Source organism: Oreochromis niloticus, linkage group LG23 (genome assembly GCF_001858045.2).
Source record: "Oreochromis niloticus isolate F11D_XX linkage group LG23, O_niloticus_UMD_NMBU, whole genome shotgun sequence".
Taxonomy (NCBI): Eukaryota; Metazoa; Chordata; class Actinopteri; order Cichliformes; family Cichlidae; genus Oreochromis; species Oreochromis niloticus.
In genome coordinates, this window is record NC_031986.2 from 36,593,563 (window position 1) to 36,609,225 (window position 15,663).

The following is a 15,663-nucleotide window of genomic DNA, read 5'->3' on the forward strand; positions in this document are numbered from 1 at the left end:
CCTAAAATCTGAATCTCAGTGTGAGACGTGTCTGCGTGTGTTTGCTTGTTTCTCTGGCCACAAACTCCAACTACACAATCAGGATTGGAGCAACCAAACTTGGCAGACGCGTACATCTTTGCCCCCTGATGGGTCTTATCTTTGTTAGATGTTATGATTGCCTAGTTATAGTTGCCTAGTAACCACCTATCCAAGAGCCAAAATTACCTGTTTTTTGCCTTTATGCACCTGCAACACCTTATAAAAGCATTGTATCGTTTTATTATCACAGCCAACAGCAGAAATAGGCCAAAGAATACTGTAATTGAAAACATGTTGAATACATGGAGAAATCCAAAGCTTGACAGACCTACTGCACCTAAACAGCCATTCTAATATGGGAAAGACACCTAAAACCCTCAATGTCACAGCTTCTGCTTCTGAGGACAAAGGAAGCAGATAAAAATAGACCTAAAGTGACGGGTTTAACGTTTACACACACCCACATATCCAACAGGTGCCTTCTGTTTTAGCATCACTCTGGTGATGGTGCGGTGATTGATGAAAAGGCTCTTTCATCTTTAAAAGACTCAACCTGGCTGATCCGTGCGCTTGTATACAGAGGCGGGGTGAGGGAAGTTCACATTCCAGTCAAAGCCCAGTCTAAACACCTGCATGGCAAAGACCGCTGCACAATCACACGTGTTTCCTGCCTGTTAAAAAGCCACTCGGTCAGTTTCAACTTACATTGCTCCAGATTTTTCCAGCTTTTAGCAACATTGCTCAAGTTTCTTTAAAGTCATGACGCACAGTTGCGGTCAAGGATCACTTATAGACTAAAATTCACTGCAATCTATAATTTTGTGTTGGTAAAAAGTCTTTGAAATATAATTGCAAGCATTCACTTAATTTAAATCTCTTCATATTTTTTACAGGTATGACTCACCATCCGTGTTTAAGATCCTTTATCTTTTACTTCCTACTAATCTCTAACAGCCGACAGCGGGCCGGCTATTCATGTGGACTTCAGAAGAATTCCACTTGACTTTTTATCTTTTTTTTTGTCTGCAAAGATCCAACAATGCCTCTTATGAATAATACCATTGCATAATATTTAAATCTGTCTTGGTGGCGGTGGTGATCTGAGAGGAAGGGAAAAGCAGGGTGGGATATAAAGTCCTTTAAAGACAGTCTGAGTTAGGGAATCAGCATGGGTGCCCTGAAAGGCTTCTTGTGAGACAAAAGCCAGCCGACAATGGTTTTACAGCCCTGCGAGCTGTCAATATTTCTCCAGGTTTCCACGGAAAAGAATGTGGTGCGACGTCGTAAATGCATGCTGCAGTAAAGTTAGTCTAACCTGCACAGACGTGTATATTTGATCTTTGGAGGAAACGTTGTAGTTTCAGCTGCAGTACAGGATAACAGATGCGTGTGGATAGACGTTTGGGCAGATGCTGTGGAAGAAATCTTCCAGCTTTGTCTGCTGGCGACGCTCCTGGATGCACTAACTGGAGCGCTATAAGGTGCTGAGAGATAACAGCCATGTTTTATAGACTCCACAGCATGGAGGAGCGACATGTTGCAAGTCACAGGTTAATTTATAACAAAAGATAAAGCAGTTAGAGAAAATGTCACAATGTGGGTAAGCCCAGAATTATGATTAACATCTGATTACTTGCCGTGCCCTACGGAGGTCATGTTAGCCATAAAACGACAGGCACTGTACTGAAGCCTAATGGCTGATTTAAATCTGAGTCAACTTACAGGACCTGGAGGAAGTAAAAGACAAAAAAGCAGCCATGAGTAACAACCAGGATGAATGACTCTGTTTACTTTATTGATCTGACAGTTTAATTAGACCTGGCCCAGGACTGGGTTTTGTCGGCCTGGCGACCTGTGGCTATTCAGCCTCATGTCAAACGGTAAATCCACTTTAATTGACCGGTCAAGTCTTTAGAGGGCGAGTGATAAGCAAGATGGAGGCGGATGTGTTTGCTCTTTTGTGTTTTGATGGGCTGTGATTGGAGGGGGTTGGGAGGTCAGCGGGCTTTTGAGGTCAGGGGGTGGGTGGGTGGCTCCCCCTGCCACCAGTGAATTGGAGAATTTTACTCATTAACTGTCTGTGTGGTAGAGACGCTCACATACACCTCGGGGCAGAGAGACGTGTTATCATGATGCTTGATTTCTGCTCTAAGGAAAACAATCACCTTTCACCAACAACAAACTAACGGTTCACTTTCTCTGGAGGAACCTGAGCCTATTCACCTGAAAATATACAAAAGACCAGCAGAGGGATTTCAGCAGACAGCCTGAGGAGCACTTGCACTCATGGAGGGTCCCACCGCAGGAATGCGATGTGTAATAACTCACACGTTTCACTCAATCAAAGCAATGAAAAGCCTTAACCTTAATTTTAGTGAAACGCCTCCTTTCATAAACAAACAGAGCCTCCAGCTTCTCCCCCTTTCTCCCCTAATGACACCAGCTAACCAGGCCAATTTAGGGAGCATGTGTGGGGTGCAAGGTCTCAGAAGTGCAAGCGAGCGCTGTGGTTTCCTGGTCACTGGCTTTTTGGGAATGGTTGACTTGACAGAACGGTTCAGCAGAAACCACTTCAATCGCAGGCCAGGCAACCCACCCGGGGCTGAGGTGCTGAGACGCACACATGGTTAATGAGGCCTCGTGAACGGGAAGCCTTCAGTGCAGTTTGGTACAAACACTCAACTTTAAATATGGAACACTTAGCTGATCAAGTTTGTTCCAGCTTGATCAGCTAAGAACTTTCTTTTTTAATAATTTGCTCCATAAAAAATGCAAAGTCATGGAGATGAATATAAACCGCAAAGGAAGTAGAAAGAAATGACATCAGCTACATGACAGTTGAATGAAAACAACAAGCCTCAGCATCAAGGCTGTCTCGGCCTTCTCTGTGTCTGTCTGGGAAGAGGAGGAAAGGGGGGGATGGTGCAGGAATGAGTGAGCAAAGTCTTTGAAAATCTGCTCTATAATTAGCTGGGGTACTATATCAATGGAAGGTTGTCTGGACCTGCAGAAATATGCATTCTGATAATGAAAGGGAAAAGAGAAGCAGAGAGTCGAAAAGCAGTGATGTATTTCCTCTCTATGTCTTTCCCCCTCTCTATTCCACCACTACATAAACTAATCTCAGTTACTTGACAAATAAAAACCGAATCACATTAGAGGATGCTACCGATAAAATCTGATTTCCCTCACTGACAAAACATTTCCTTCCTATGTTATCTGAAGCTCCGTGATGAATTCCACCATTGACAAATATTGACTTTGGATGGACTCGTCAGCGCTGCCTCACTTAGTAAATCAAAGTCACAGTAATGGCTCAACTGGATCAATTAAATGCATAAGAGAACGGCTGTCGGAGGGGAAAATGTGGGTTATCGGTCTGAGCTGCTTCAGTGGAGTTTAAAGCACCGAGGGGACACGCTACTGCCATCCACAGAAATTCTATTACAGGCTCGCAGAGCTGCACGAAAGTCACATAAATGAAGTGGAAGACTGGAGTGAAGTCCACAGACAGGACGGTTCGGAACGTTTGTCATGGGCAGTTTAGGCAGGAGAAAAGCTCCTCTGAAAGTGAGGAAGTGCTCTTGTCTTAAATGTTACATAAAATGCAGCGTTTGTGTGTCAGAGAAAGTACTGCGTGACCTGATTTGTTTCATTTCAAACACGTTTGATGACTTCTTTGACAGTTACAAATGTAGTAAATGTGAATTCTGCACACTTTGTCTTATCTTAAAGATAAGGTGTTTTCTGGTTGACCGTGGAATTACAAGCCATTTTACTGCATTATTCCAGTAACTATGGCCAGGAGAATGGCACAATTTTAAATGTACCCAGCAGATATCAAGCTGGTTATTTTTCGTGAATTCCAATATACCCTGACAGTTCAGGGTTTCTGTCAGGGTTTTTAAATCGTTGGTTGACTCCTGCCAGTCCAAAGTGTCAAGCTCCATCTTTTTTTGTTAATACCAAAGCTAAAACTATTAACTGTTAGCTAATGTAAAATGGTAAATGGCCTGTATTTGTATAGTGCTTTACTTAGTCCCTAAGGACCCCAAAGCGCTTTACACTACATTCAGTCATCCACCCATTCACACACTGGTGATGGCAAGCTACATTGTAGCCACAGCTGCCCTGGGGCGCACTGACAGAGGCGAGGCTGCTGGACACTGGCGCCACCGGGCCCTCTGACCACCACTAGTAGGCAACGGGTGAAGTGTCTTGCCCAAGGACACAACGACTGAGACTGTCGGAGCCGGGGCTCGAACCGGCAACCTTCCGATTACAAGACGAACTGCCAACTCTTGAGCCACGATCGCCCAAATGTATCATTTTAGGCTACAGTTTCTAGTTTTTACCTAAATAAAAAGATCTTTAAAAGCATCACAGCAGTTAAAAACTTAAAATCAAGAACAGGCAAACGTTACAACCTAATACTGTATTTCTTGTTCAGCTGATGTCCAGTAAAGTGAATGAGGTCAACTGATATTCGGTACTTTCGGTGCTGTATGTTGACAAAACTATTGGTCATACCTCATAATCTTTGAATTCAGGTGTTTTCAGTCCCATTTCTACACCCAACAGATGCCTTTACAAACATCTGTAAAAGAATGGGTCATTCTAAAGAGCTCACTGAATTCAACAGTGCGGTGGTTAGGCCTGATTTAGACTTGTGCAGAGAATCTTTGAATAGAATATGACGTAACCATACGTAAGTGGGAAACTGGCATTTATGCTCATGCTGGTGCAGTACATGTTAATTACCGTATGGTCATGCCCCAGTGTTTTATATGAAGTGCCATCCAACTTGACAAAAATAAAATGCTAGGACTTTTCCCCCTCCTGGGTCTCCATTCTTTGTTGTCGACAGTTTTTCTCAGAGGTAAACATACTTGTCCCTCTAGTTTTTCCACTTCTTTGTACATTCCTTCACGTCCATTCCAATAGTTTAACCGATTTCCCTTTAGGGATTTGTTGACATTTGTGAATCCCTGTATTGATGCCATGATTGTTATTTCTTATATCGAGACAATGACTCATAAATTCAAACACTCCCAAAAATGCACAGCAGGAATCAATGCTGCTGATCAGGCCAGTCAAAATAATTGCAACGCGATATGTAGATACTTCAGGTTAAGTCATTACTGGTGAAACATAAGTCAGGTATAAGAGTATTCCACTAATGCAACAAGTCAGTTTGTGAAATTTCTTCCCTTCTAGATCTTCCAAGATCAACTCTTAAATGGTATTACTAAGTGAACTCTCCTCCGACATGAACATCTGCACAAAAACTGTGCAGTGGAAGCTTCACTGCATGGTTTTCCATGACTGCGTGCAGAGGTGCACATATGCATCTCCACTGTTTGGTCTGTGCCATAACAGTGCCAAATGCACAATTAGGAATTAGAGCTATAACGGGTAGATTGCTCTACACAAATCCAAAGCATCATTAAATTGTACTAAACAACCACCCCCACGACTGTCACAGCAGCCAGGTTTAACAACTTGGCAGAAATCACGCAGTCCCTCTTTTGCTCTTAACAAAAACTGTTTGCTTGCAAGCAGCTGAAGCTACAAATTAAAACCAGACAGCTTCCAGTAGCAAAAATCTGTCCCTTCCCGACAGACGCTCTATATTCATATGCCGATATCTCTTTATAGAGCTTATGAGCCGATGTGAAATAATGCCAGCTCACTGGTATTACTTCTGTTGTTCGAAGCCTTTTGTCAGCATTTTACTGAAGGTTTATGTTGTAATACTACAACCAGTAACAAGTCTTATCACTTTCAACTGCAGTCACGAGATTATCAGGTAAGACTCTGCACACAGTTTGCACACGAAGGTCTTGCAGTGGATTTAGGGAGTTCAGATCTCGTGTTGGAGTTCTGCTCAGTTTGTCTCTGTGCTGCTCTGTTCCTCCTTTATTCTGGATTTATTCTTCTGCAGTCTCTGGCGTGGTCTGTACAAGGAATGTGGTGAACTGCCAGCCATGTGCTCTTGGACCAGAAAAGCCAGAGGGCCACTTGCCGCCACAAGTATTACAGCGCTCCATTCGTACTGAGCCAGTGTAACCTAAAACCAAGCAGAGTCCTCTAACATGGGACTGCACCGGAGGAGCTCTGATGGCAGTTCAGCTCACTGATGGGGTGTCACAGGAGAGCTGTTCAAACACAGGACTTAGGGATATGTGCCAGGCGCCTTGTATTGTTTGTGTGTGTGCAAGAAAGAATACCAAAAAGAAATGACAGATTTTTACTTTGACATTTTTAACTTTAAAAACAAGCGCCAGTTTTAAAAGGCAGTGCAAAATAAATAAGTGAGAGCGAGAGCATCAATTTCAGTGTTTAAAGACAGATTTGCTAAAGTGTAAAGTACAGTACACCACCTATACAGCTGGTGTAGCTGATAAAGAATCAAAGCAATCAAAGTAAAAGTGAGAGAGATGCACAGCATTCCCAGCAAAAAAAAGGACTCGTTTGACCCAAATGTGTCAGCATCTCACCCTGGATTTAAAAACATGCCTGCATGCAAATATTACCACAGCGAGCTGCAATATTAAAGCAGCAGGCTGCTAACGTGGCACAGCAGAGCGATACCTTACCAACAGGTTAGCATCTGATCCTGCATGATTCACTACTGGCGAATGAATCTGCATTGCGTCCTCCACCTCCAGCAGTCGTCCTGTGGTCAAGTCACAGCCACATCATGAAAGCCACCACCCCCCTCGCGGTGCCTACTGAGATATCTGTGCTCCATTTACACCAATTGTCATTCAGATAGGGCAGGGTACTGCTGTTTATGGCTACCCGTGACACACATTAATATGAAAAGCATAATTAAGAGCAATTAGGCTTTTCTAGGGAAGGGGGTTAGCTAGAAACACAGCATGCAAAATCTGTTGTGGCGTTTCATCCAGTAATATTACTTGCATGTATTACTTGTATGTAAAAACAGTAAATGTTTAAAATAGGGATAGAAGCAGCTTGAATTAAGAGAGGATTGCCATCAATTGAAAAGGGTAGCTACCATCACCGTTGCCTTTGACTTACAGCTTCAAGATAACCCATGAACGAGAGACTCATACTCATCATGTGCGGCTTATTGTGACTGAATCCTACAAAACAAGCCAGCAACACAAACCTACACACATCTGTTGATTAAAAGAAATCTCTGAAGACATCTTAAAGTTTATATAGAGTTTAAGAGGGGTCAGCAGATATCCATCCTGCACATAAATACCTTAAGGCAAAGTAACCCATTCACAGACCACAGGAAGCAGGTTCTGCATGGGGAACATGCAAGGACTTGCTGACTCTAAACTAAAAGAGGGGGGGGTAATTGCACTGGGGTATGTCCAGGCTGCAGAAACTGTTCTGGGGATGGATAATTGTGGGATATGGAGAGAAGAGAGAGGGGTATGCAGGTTCCCTAAGTGCTTACTTGAGAGGAGTGTCATTTTAAACACACACACACACACACTTATCAAAACACATCACCCCCGAGTCACTCAGGGAAGGGAGATTAAAGGAGCCAGGGGATGGCCACATGCTGTGTTATCAGGCTAATGAATGCTTTCTGGTGGGCAAGCAAAGTTTTACATATGAAGAAGGGCAAGTGTGAATAACATGTTTAATCTTTACATGCCAAGAAGTCAGCTCAGGGCAAGAAGTTTCTGTTTTTACAAATAACAGCAGCCCACACCGACACTCACTGGAGCTTTTACTTGCCAAAAGGTTACCGTAGTGAGAAGGACGGAGGAAAAAGGACCTGCTTGCTTCTTTACTTCATTTACAGTTAAAGTGAATTATGTTGGAGCTTGATCACACATGGGTGAAAGTGAAAGGGCAGAGACAGGGGCATCATAATCCTCAAACTTCCTCATATCGGTATTATGGCAAATAACTTTAAAAGGAATGAGTGACAGAGGCCTTTTCCTTACATATCACAGCTCCATATCCTCCATGTAACATACACCATGACTGCCATGATTTTGATGGTCTTGAAAGGAGAGATGACCAAAAATGATCAAACTGAATTTTTCCTGCTCAAAACGAGCCTTTGGGGGATGACTGCACAGGTAAGCAGGACTGGTCTATTGCAGTTAAAGCACACCTGTTGCCTTAGTTAACAGGACTCTTTTAGCCCTTTAAGGAAGAAACATTATGGTAAGATGGGTTAAATGACAAAATACAGATTAAAAACTTTTTTGTTTCTTTTGGTAGAAGGCCAAAATTCTCTACTTGAATGAAAACGCATTCATGCATAAGTTTGAGCTCATTAATAGTGGTATCGTTTTTAAAAAATTCAGATCTCCTCTTTCATTGATGCACACGTTCTCTTTTAATCATAACATACTTCAGTGATTTTTTTTTATATTAGAGGTCACTAAATAGCCGAATAAGGTTCTGATCTGTCAGGTTTTAATGTAGTTGTTAAATCTGTGGCTCTTTTATGTCAGCAAAGAAAATGCTGATGGAGAGAGGCATTGCTTGGGTTGAGTTATAGCAAATTAATAGCCGGATTTAAGTGGCTGATAGTTTGAGGCTGGGACAGCCAAACTGTCACACACCCATCGGCGTGGGAAGACAGCACAGGTCTCTCTAGAAAATATATAAAAAATAAAGTTATTAAATGACCTTTGAGCCACTTTGTTACAGCTTGGGCTGGTTTTGAGCTACTGTAGCAGCAATAACACAACTTTTATTTAAATCTGCGTCATTTTTTGGAATAAACGTCACTGATGGAAAATAAAAACGGTGCCTCCTCGTGCAGCTGTCTCCCAGAGCCGCGCGCTCGCAGGCAGCTCGGGTGTGAGCAGATACTCAGAGCGGGTCGGTACTCACGCACTGCCTCCTGTTTGGGGTCCAGCTCGGAGCAGGTCTGCTGAAGTTGGCCGATCCTGCCCTGTAGCCCCCGGACCCGCTGGTTGGTGGTTGTGAGATCGTTTTCCAGCTCCTGGAATATGGAGTAGGCATGTTTGGCCAGGTCCGACAGCTGCCGCAAGGTCCGAGATAGAGCCACATTACTGATGGAGACCAGATCCTCGAAAACCAGACCCTCCTCGTTTGGGACTTGATACCTGCACAGTGACTGGGGTTCCACTATTCTTTTGGCAAATGGCATATTGTTGTGGAGCGGGAAATAAATCCAAGAAAAGTCACCCAGGAGTGAGAAGAAAGTTGCTGTGCCCCCTCGGCCCCCGATCCAGTTTGACTGAACTCAGCTGCTGCTGCCGCTGATGCCCCCCATCCTTTCATTTGTTAGAGAGGACTGTTGTGCTCCTCGCCGCTGCGCCGGGTCATCTGCTGCCCTAATGCTGGTGTGTTTTTCACTGCTACGAAGTAAAAGAGGTGGTTTTTAAAAAGAAGCCTGTGGGAAGTCCCGGAGTGGAGTTCCGGGGATGAGTGGATCCGGACTCCCCCTGCTTCAACCCTGTAAACACTCCACAGCAAACGCTTCAGATGCATTGGAGGCAAAGCAGAACGAACACTACAGAATATTAAAAGAGCATTTAATTAAAAGGCCATATTTTTAAATTATTCTTCTAAAGTTGTTCTTTTTTAGAAAAAGCATGGATGTTGGTTTTCTTTGCGTTTTGGGGATGCACAGTGAACAGGAACACTTAACTCCCTGCAGTCTGGTGGATTTCCTGCACCAGTTTATGCTATAGCATGAACTGCATGTCTTTGTTTACGTAAAGAAAAACACAGAAATCAGTGACTGGGTAACATTAACTGGACTGTAATGCAGTGAGGCTCTGGGGCATGATGCATTGCTTTCAGGGAATGTTATTTGTGTAGCCCAGTATCATCTGTAATGGTTCAAAGGTCCTCACAGGCATACAAAATATATTAAAAGCAGGGAAAAGACAAGCAGACAAGCAAACAGGCAAACATATATGAAAAATACAAAGTATTACTGAGGAAAATGTGCATCTGCTTTGCATCTAAATCTGATAAAAACCTTTGGTTAGTCGAATGGTATTACAAAAGGGCCACTACTTGCTCAAATTAGATCCATACAGGTTATTTGCAGTTAAAAGTCCTTAACAGATGGCCCATAAGCTGTTAATAAGACAAATGAAAATGCAGTCAAATGAAACAAAAGAGGAAGGAAAGAGAGAAAACTAAGTTAGGAAGGTTAACTAAGTGTCTTTAAATGTGTTTGGAAAAAAATTGCACAAACAGTTGCTTGCTTTAAAGGAAAATCTATGCTAAACTGGGAGACAAAGAAGGGATTTCATTATTGGGGTAATATATTAAAATGTCAAAGGTCTCACACGTGCACCTCAGCAGTTACTGAGATTAATTGAAAACAAAAATGTTAGTTATCACTTCCTTTAGTTTAGTTAATACATTTCTAAATTTCTTTCAAGAATTCTTTTGAGACAAAGTCCTGATGTCTGACCTCCTCCTTGTTTTTCTTTCTGGCTTTAGGAACCTGCCTCCACCTGCAAAGCATCAGAGGAGAGAAGGACACACTTGAAGGAGAGAAGGCGACACTTCATGTCATTGTTTTTATTTTGTTTTTAGTTTACCATACAATATTCAGCAGCGGTATCTACCCATTGATAATGATCATATTTGGGAGTAAAAATGACCCATTCTTTAAGTAAGAAGAGCTGCCCCATGGTGAGCCATTGCTGTACTGCTGTTTTATTGGGTGTGTTTTTACCAGTTGGTTTTATGAATTAGGTTTTGATTAGATCCATGAAAAAATGGTCAGGGTTTAATAAAAGCTTTGGGCATATTCAAGTTAAACACATCACATGTATTACGTGTCATAGACAGGGTGTTTGCTAACTAGCAGTAAATGGTAAATGGTCTGTATTTGTATAGCACTTTGCTTAGTCCCTAAGGACCCCAACGCACTTTACACTACATTCAGTCATCCACCCATTCACACACTGGTGATGGCAAGCTACAATGTAGCCACAGCTGCCCTGGGGCGCACTGACAGAAGTGAGGCTGCTGGACACTGGTGCTACCGGGCCCTCTGACCCCCAACACCCTCTGACCACCACCAGTAGGCAACAGGTGTCTTGCCCAAGGACACAACAACCGAGACTGTCGGAGCCGGGGCTTGAACCGGCAACCTTCCGATTACTAGACGAACTGCCAACTCTTGAGCCACGATCGCACTGAATGTTGGGGACATTCAGTGCCTTCATGCCAACCATTATGTTTTTGAGCTTGTGAGTGCATTTGAGCTCCAAAGTGGCTGATGTGCAGTCCTCTATGCCATTCAGCTACGTGTCTGACAAGGCAGATGTCTTGGACTGCAGCTTTCCCCTCGCTCTGCTCAGTTCTCCACCTGCTGCAGATCCTGGTTGATGTGGCCCTGCAGCCAGCAGCAGATCTCACCCAACAAGATGTACCGTTGCCAGCTGCAGTCCAACACACTGGAGTTGGAATACAATACCAACCTGATCAGCATGCAGGTAACGAAACAGAAGGTGGGATGGGCTGTGTATCTGTGTGCTAAAAATGATGCATTTGTTTCAGTGTTTCACAAGAAGCTCAAACAACACAAACATATTAACCCAAAGTAAGTCATGTTGTTTTTTTTTTTCTTTAGTTCTAGTCTTAAAGTAAATCCAGAGTATTAAAATCTCTTAAATCTAACTTAAGCTTCAGGAACTCTGTTGAAAAAAGAAGACTTGATTTAGTTTATTTGCTGTAGGGATATCCAGCACATTTCCTTCATTCACTATTGTCATACCCCTGTGTAGGTTAATCTTCACTTTTAACTCTGTTTGCAGACCTGACAGCCTTAGCCGAGCTTCATTCACATTTGCTGAATGAGTGTTTAGTTAAATCCCACCAGCTGACGGGGCCAGAATCGACAGAGGTGACAGCCCCAAAGCCTTTCCTGTGGCCTAGCTAATGTCCACACCAGAAGTGCAACCTTTGCAAAGCCCAGCCGCGGACAAAGGCGGGACGAGAGAAGCTCCGTATGTCGTCATCTTTGAGTAATGGTGCTGGAACAAAAGGCCGAACTTGAACAGACAAAAGCTGGTAATCTTTGTTGTGAGAAGAGTCAGCTTTAACTTGAAGTGAGCAGGGGTGATATGGACACAGTTTACTTACCGTGAACTGAGAAAAACGTGCTCTCCACGTCCACAGATCACAACATTAAAACCGCTGACAGGTGGAGTGAGTTATAATATTTTTACAACCTTGGGTCCTGAAATTCATTTTGTATGTTATGTACCACCCACGTGAAAATTCCACCACAAACACTCCCCAGTGGCTCGTGAAGTTTAACAGACAAATTTGCGTTTTATTCCATCCCACCAGAGACACAAACAGAGAAGGCAAGGAAGAGGAACAGGAGAGAGGATTCAAGGCTAAAGCATGACCAGAACGAGACTTTATATTCAAGCAATGTCAATGAAAGTGTATCATAAAAGCTGTATTTTATCATCACAGTGTTCTTGATTTATTTTCTACTTGAAGCTACTTCTAAATAAGTTTGGAACCTAACACAATGTCCCAATTGAGCTTTTTCAGTTTAATTTGTGCTGGCTCATCTTTTCTGACCTCCTGCCTGTAACCTGGATATCAATCTCACTGCATCATCAGGATTTCTCGCTTCCTTAAAAGCTTCGAGAGGACAGACGAAAGAGGAGGCGGCAGGAGGAGCTATAATCGAGGCTGGATGGGCGTATCTTTTGTGAAGATGTATAAAAAAAGTGGTGCATACAGCAAGGCCCTGCTCTCCTCCTGATGCATGTTTGGAAATGAGACAGCTTTGAATATTATGTACTAAGAGGCATTTCACAGGCACACTTCCTGTTTTATTTTGGAGTCTTCTGTTGCTTTATTTTTCCCACCTCTGATTTCCTGATTGAATTCTCCTGCGTCTTGTTTCTCAGTCACACCTCTGTATATATCCAGTCCTATCTCCCCCTCAGCCTTTTGTTATTCTTTATGTTCTCTGTTCCTTTTTGATATTTTTAAAGTATCAGCCACTGGAGCTGTGGTATCTCACTTAGGTCCTCTGTCGAAGCACCCTATCTATGTCTCGATATGCCTTCATTTGGCTCTTAGTGTCATTTTTATGTCATTAATTTATATGGAGATAAAAAGGGAGGCCCAGTTAATTCTCTGTGTTGTGTCTGAGAACACAAAATATTGTCTCCACCTGTAAGAATCATTAATACTAATAAGCACGTGCAGAATAATCAGGCAGCTGCTGTGTAAGTGGGAGACGGTTATTATAAGAGCAGGCTTATACTTAGAGGCAGCACATGGCTGACGCTCAGTTGTCATCTTGAAATGCAAACCAAACACTTTTAAATAGTATTTATAGTTGAGTGAGAATGACTCTCTGGTAAGCCAACTGACTTAATGAATGCACACAGTCCTCTCCCGTTGTATAAGATGAAATAAACCTATAGTGCGGATGGAGTGACTGTAAGTTGATGCAGCAGGTACCGACATGCAGGATTGTGCCAAATATTGGTTATGGCGCAGAGGAATTACGAGCGTCTTGTTGTCGTCTGGCATCCTGCGTCTGCTTCCCAGACTGAACTCATTTACTCAGGCTCATTCACTTTCTCAGATGCCTCAAAAACCTTCTGCCTTTTTTCCTTGGATTGAGTATCGGTTTCTTTTTTCTATTCCTTAAAAATGCCCTGTGAATTCAATCATGCAAAAGAATTCAGTGAGTATCCGTCTTTTCTTGGTTTCGGTGATAGGCTTAATTTAGTCTTGGAGAAAACTTCACATATTGGAAACAAGTCACAATCAACTACTTACAGGAGAAATTAGAGATGACTAAAGCTGGGATCAAACTTGCTTGAGGACTTGCACGTTCCAGAAAATGTGAGGTACTAAATGGGAAACAGCATGGCTAAAACGTGACAAGTGCCAAAAACTGCATTTCTTCTAACGGCCACTTGAGGCAGACTCTGAAAGCGAGTCATTCCCCACAGACTCTGATGTTAAAGCTGCAATGAAAATTACACCCTAGTACAAAAATGGTTTGTGTCTCTATAGCTAAATCCTCTTCATAACAGCAATATCGAGACAGTTTTTTGATATCGTATCCATTTGGACTTTTAAAGGCTTAAAATTAAGGAGGCGGAGCCACTTTGTCTGACACCTGGGACAGGTAGCTGCAGCTAACAGCTGTCTGCTGGGAGTCTCCTCACCAAATTCAGTCACTGAGCTGGAGCTGTTGAATGTTTTGCAGACTTTAAAAAAAAAAAAAAAAAAAAAAAATCATAGTACCCAAAACCCAGAATTTTTAAATATTCAAAGTGAAAGTAACTATATTTACTCAAATACTATTTAGTAACATTTTGAGACACTTATAGTATTTCCAGTCTCAGGCAAATAATATACTTTTTTACTTTTTTGTATAACAAGTTGAGCAAGTACTTTATAGATTATGTTTAATATGCTAGCACATGATAAAAAATAAATAATAATGGAAAGTAGATACGATTTTAGTTGACTTTATTTTTGATATTTATGTTTTCTAATACTTCTATGCATTTACATAAGTAAAACTTTCAATAAAGTTATTTTCCTTATAGCAGCTTATTTATAACATTGTATTTACTAGTTTTTAGATCTGAGTACCACTTCCACCTCTCTAACAATGTCATTTAGCAACTAAACATATGGCTAAATAGGCAGTCTATATTTCTAGCAAACTACCAAAATGTGACACTTTTGATCATAAGAAGAACTTGATCACAAATCAAAATCATAACAAAGACAAATACCAAATAAGGTATAGTTAGTGGGCTCAGTAGTGTAGGTGAATATGTGAGATGAGAAGTTCTGAATGCCATGAACCAAACGCTCACTAACAAACCAAATGGATGTCTCAGAGAGGCAAGGACTCCAATGACTGAGCTCCAGTGGAGTGCTTTGAAAGAGCACCAGCACACCAGGCCCAGGTGTTGGCTGTGACGCCTCCACTGAGTACCTACAAGAAAAGCTGCCACACAGACAGGAAGGCGGGGCAGAGAGGGTCATCACAACTCGAAGAGTCTGCAGATGACCAAAGTTACTCCAAATTACCCTCATGGGGGGATATGCATTTAGTACCAAATGTTAAGTCAATTTTGCCAAGAACGTTAATCCCAAAGATCATGACTCCTCCTCCTCTGTGGATCATGAATATAAAAAAATAGGCTTAGCTAGTGAAACATTTTGTCTGGACCAACATGCCAATTAGCCAACAGGCCAAATGAGCGAGCCAGCATTCTCATCAGCTCCTATAACACATTTGTAACTAATAAAAAACAGATGATGCATGATAATAATAACAATCAGAGGAGCTATTAGAGACGCGAGTGCAGCACATGACTGAGAAAGCGGCCCATCTGCGGGTGGTGTGTCTTTAATGAGAGCCAAGTGTGTCAGAGGATATTTTGGGATGGCAGCAGCAGGGTCTGGGAATACAGCCATCAGCGGTGATCTGGGTGACCCTCGGTTGTTGTGTCTGTGTGACAGAAAAGCTCTGCTGCTTTGTGACTGCCAGAAAGTTACGACAGCTGCCCGTTTGATCTCTCCTGCCCTCATACCCAAGATGTGATAACTGCTTCTCAGACATCTGTTTATACATCCATATTTAGTGGAGCTGTTGAGGCATCTTTATACAGCAAACCAGTGGTAATAAAATAC

At 42.4% G+C, this 15,663-nt stretch overlaps 1 protein-coding gene across 6 annotated transcripts in view; it reads right to left on the reverse strand.

Moving 5' to 3' along the window:
* Positions 1-9,321, reverse strand: part of nhsa (Nance-Horan syndrome a (congenital cataracts and dental anomalies)) — a 72,370-nt gene extending 63,049 nt beyond the window's left edge. For 4 of the 6 annotated variants that reach the window (XM_005478829.4, XM_025903056.1, XM_005478828.4 and 1 more), the window contains exon 1: positions 8,863-9,321. In XM_005478829.4, the coding sequence (XP_005478886.1) occupies positions 8,863-9,142 (280 nt within the window). In that variant the 5' untranslated portion in view covers positions 9,143-9,321. The remainder of the gene's footprint in view (positions 1-8,862) is intronic. The other 2 variants (XM_025903059.1, XM_025903057.1) reach the window with 1 other exon arrangement.
* Between the last annotated feature and the right edge of the window lie 6,342 nt (positions 9,322-15,663).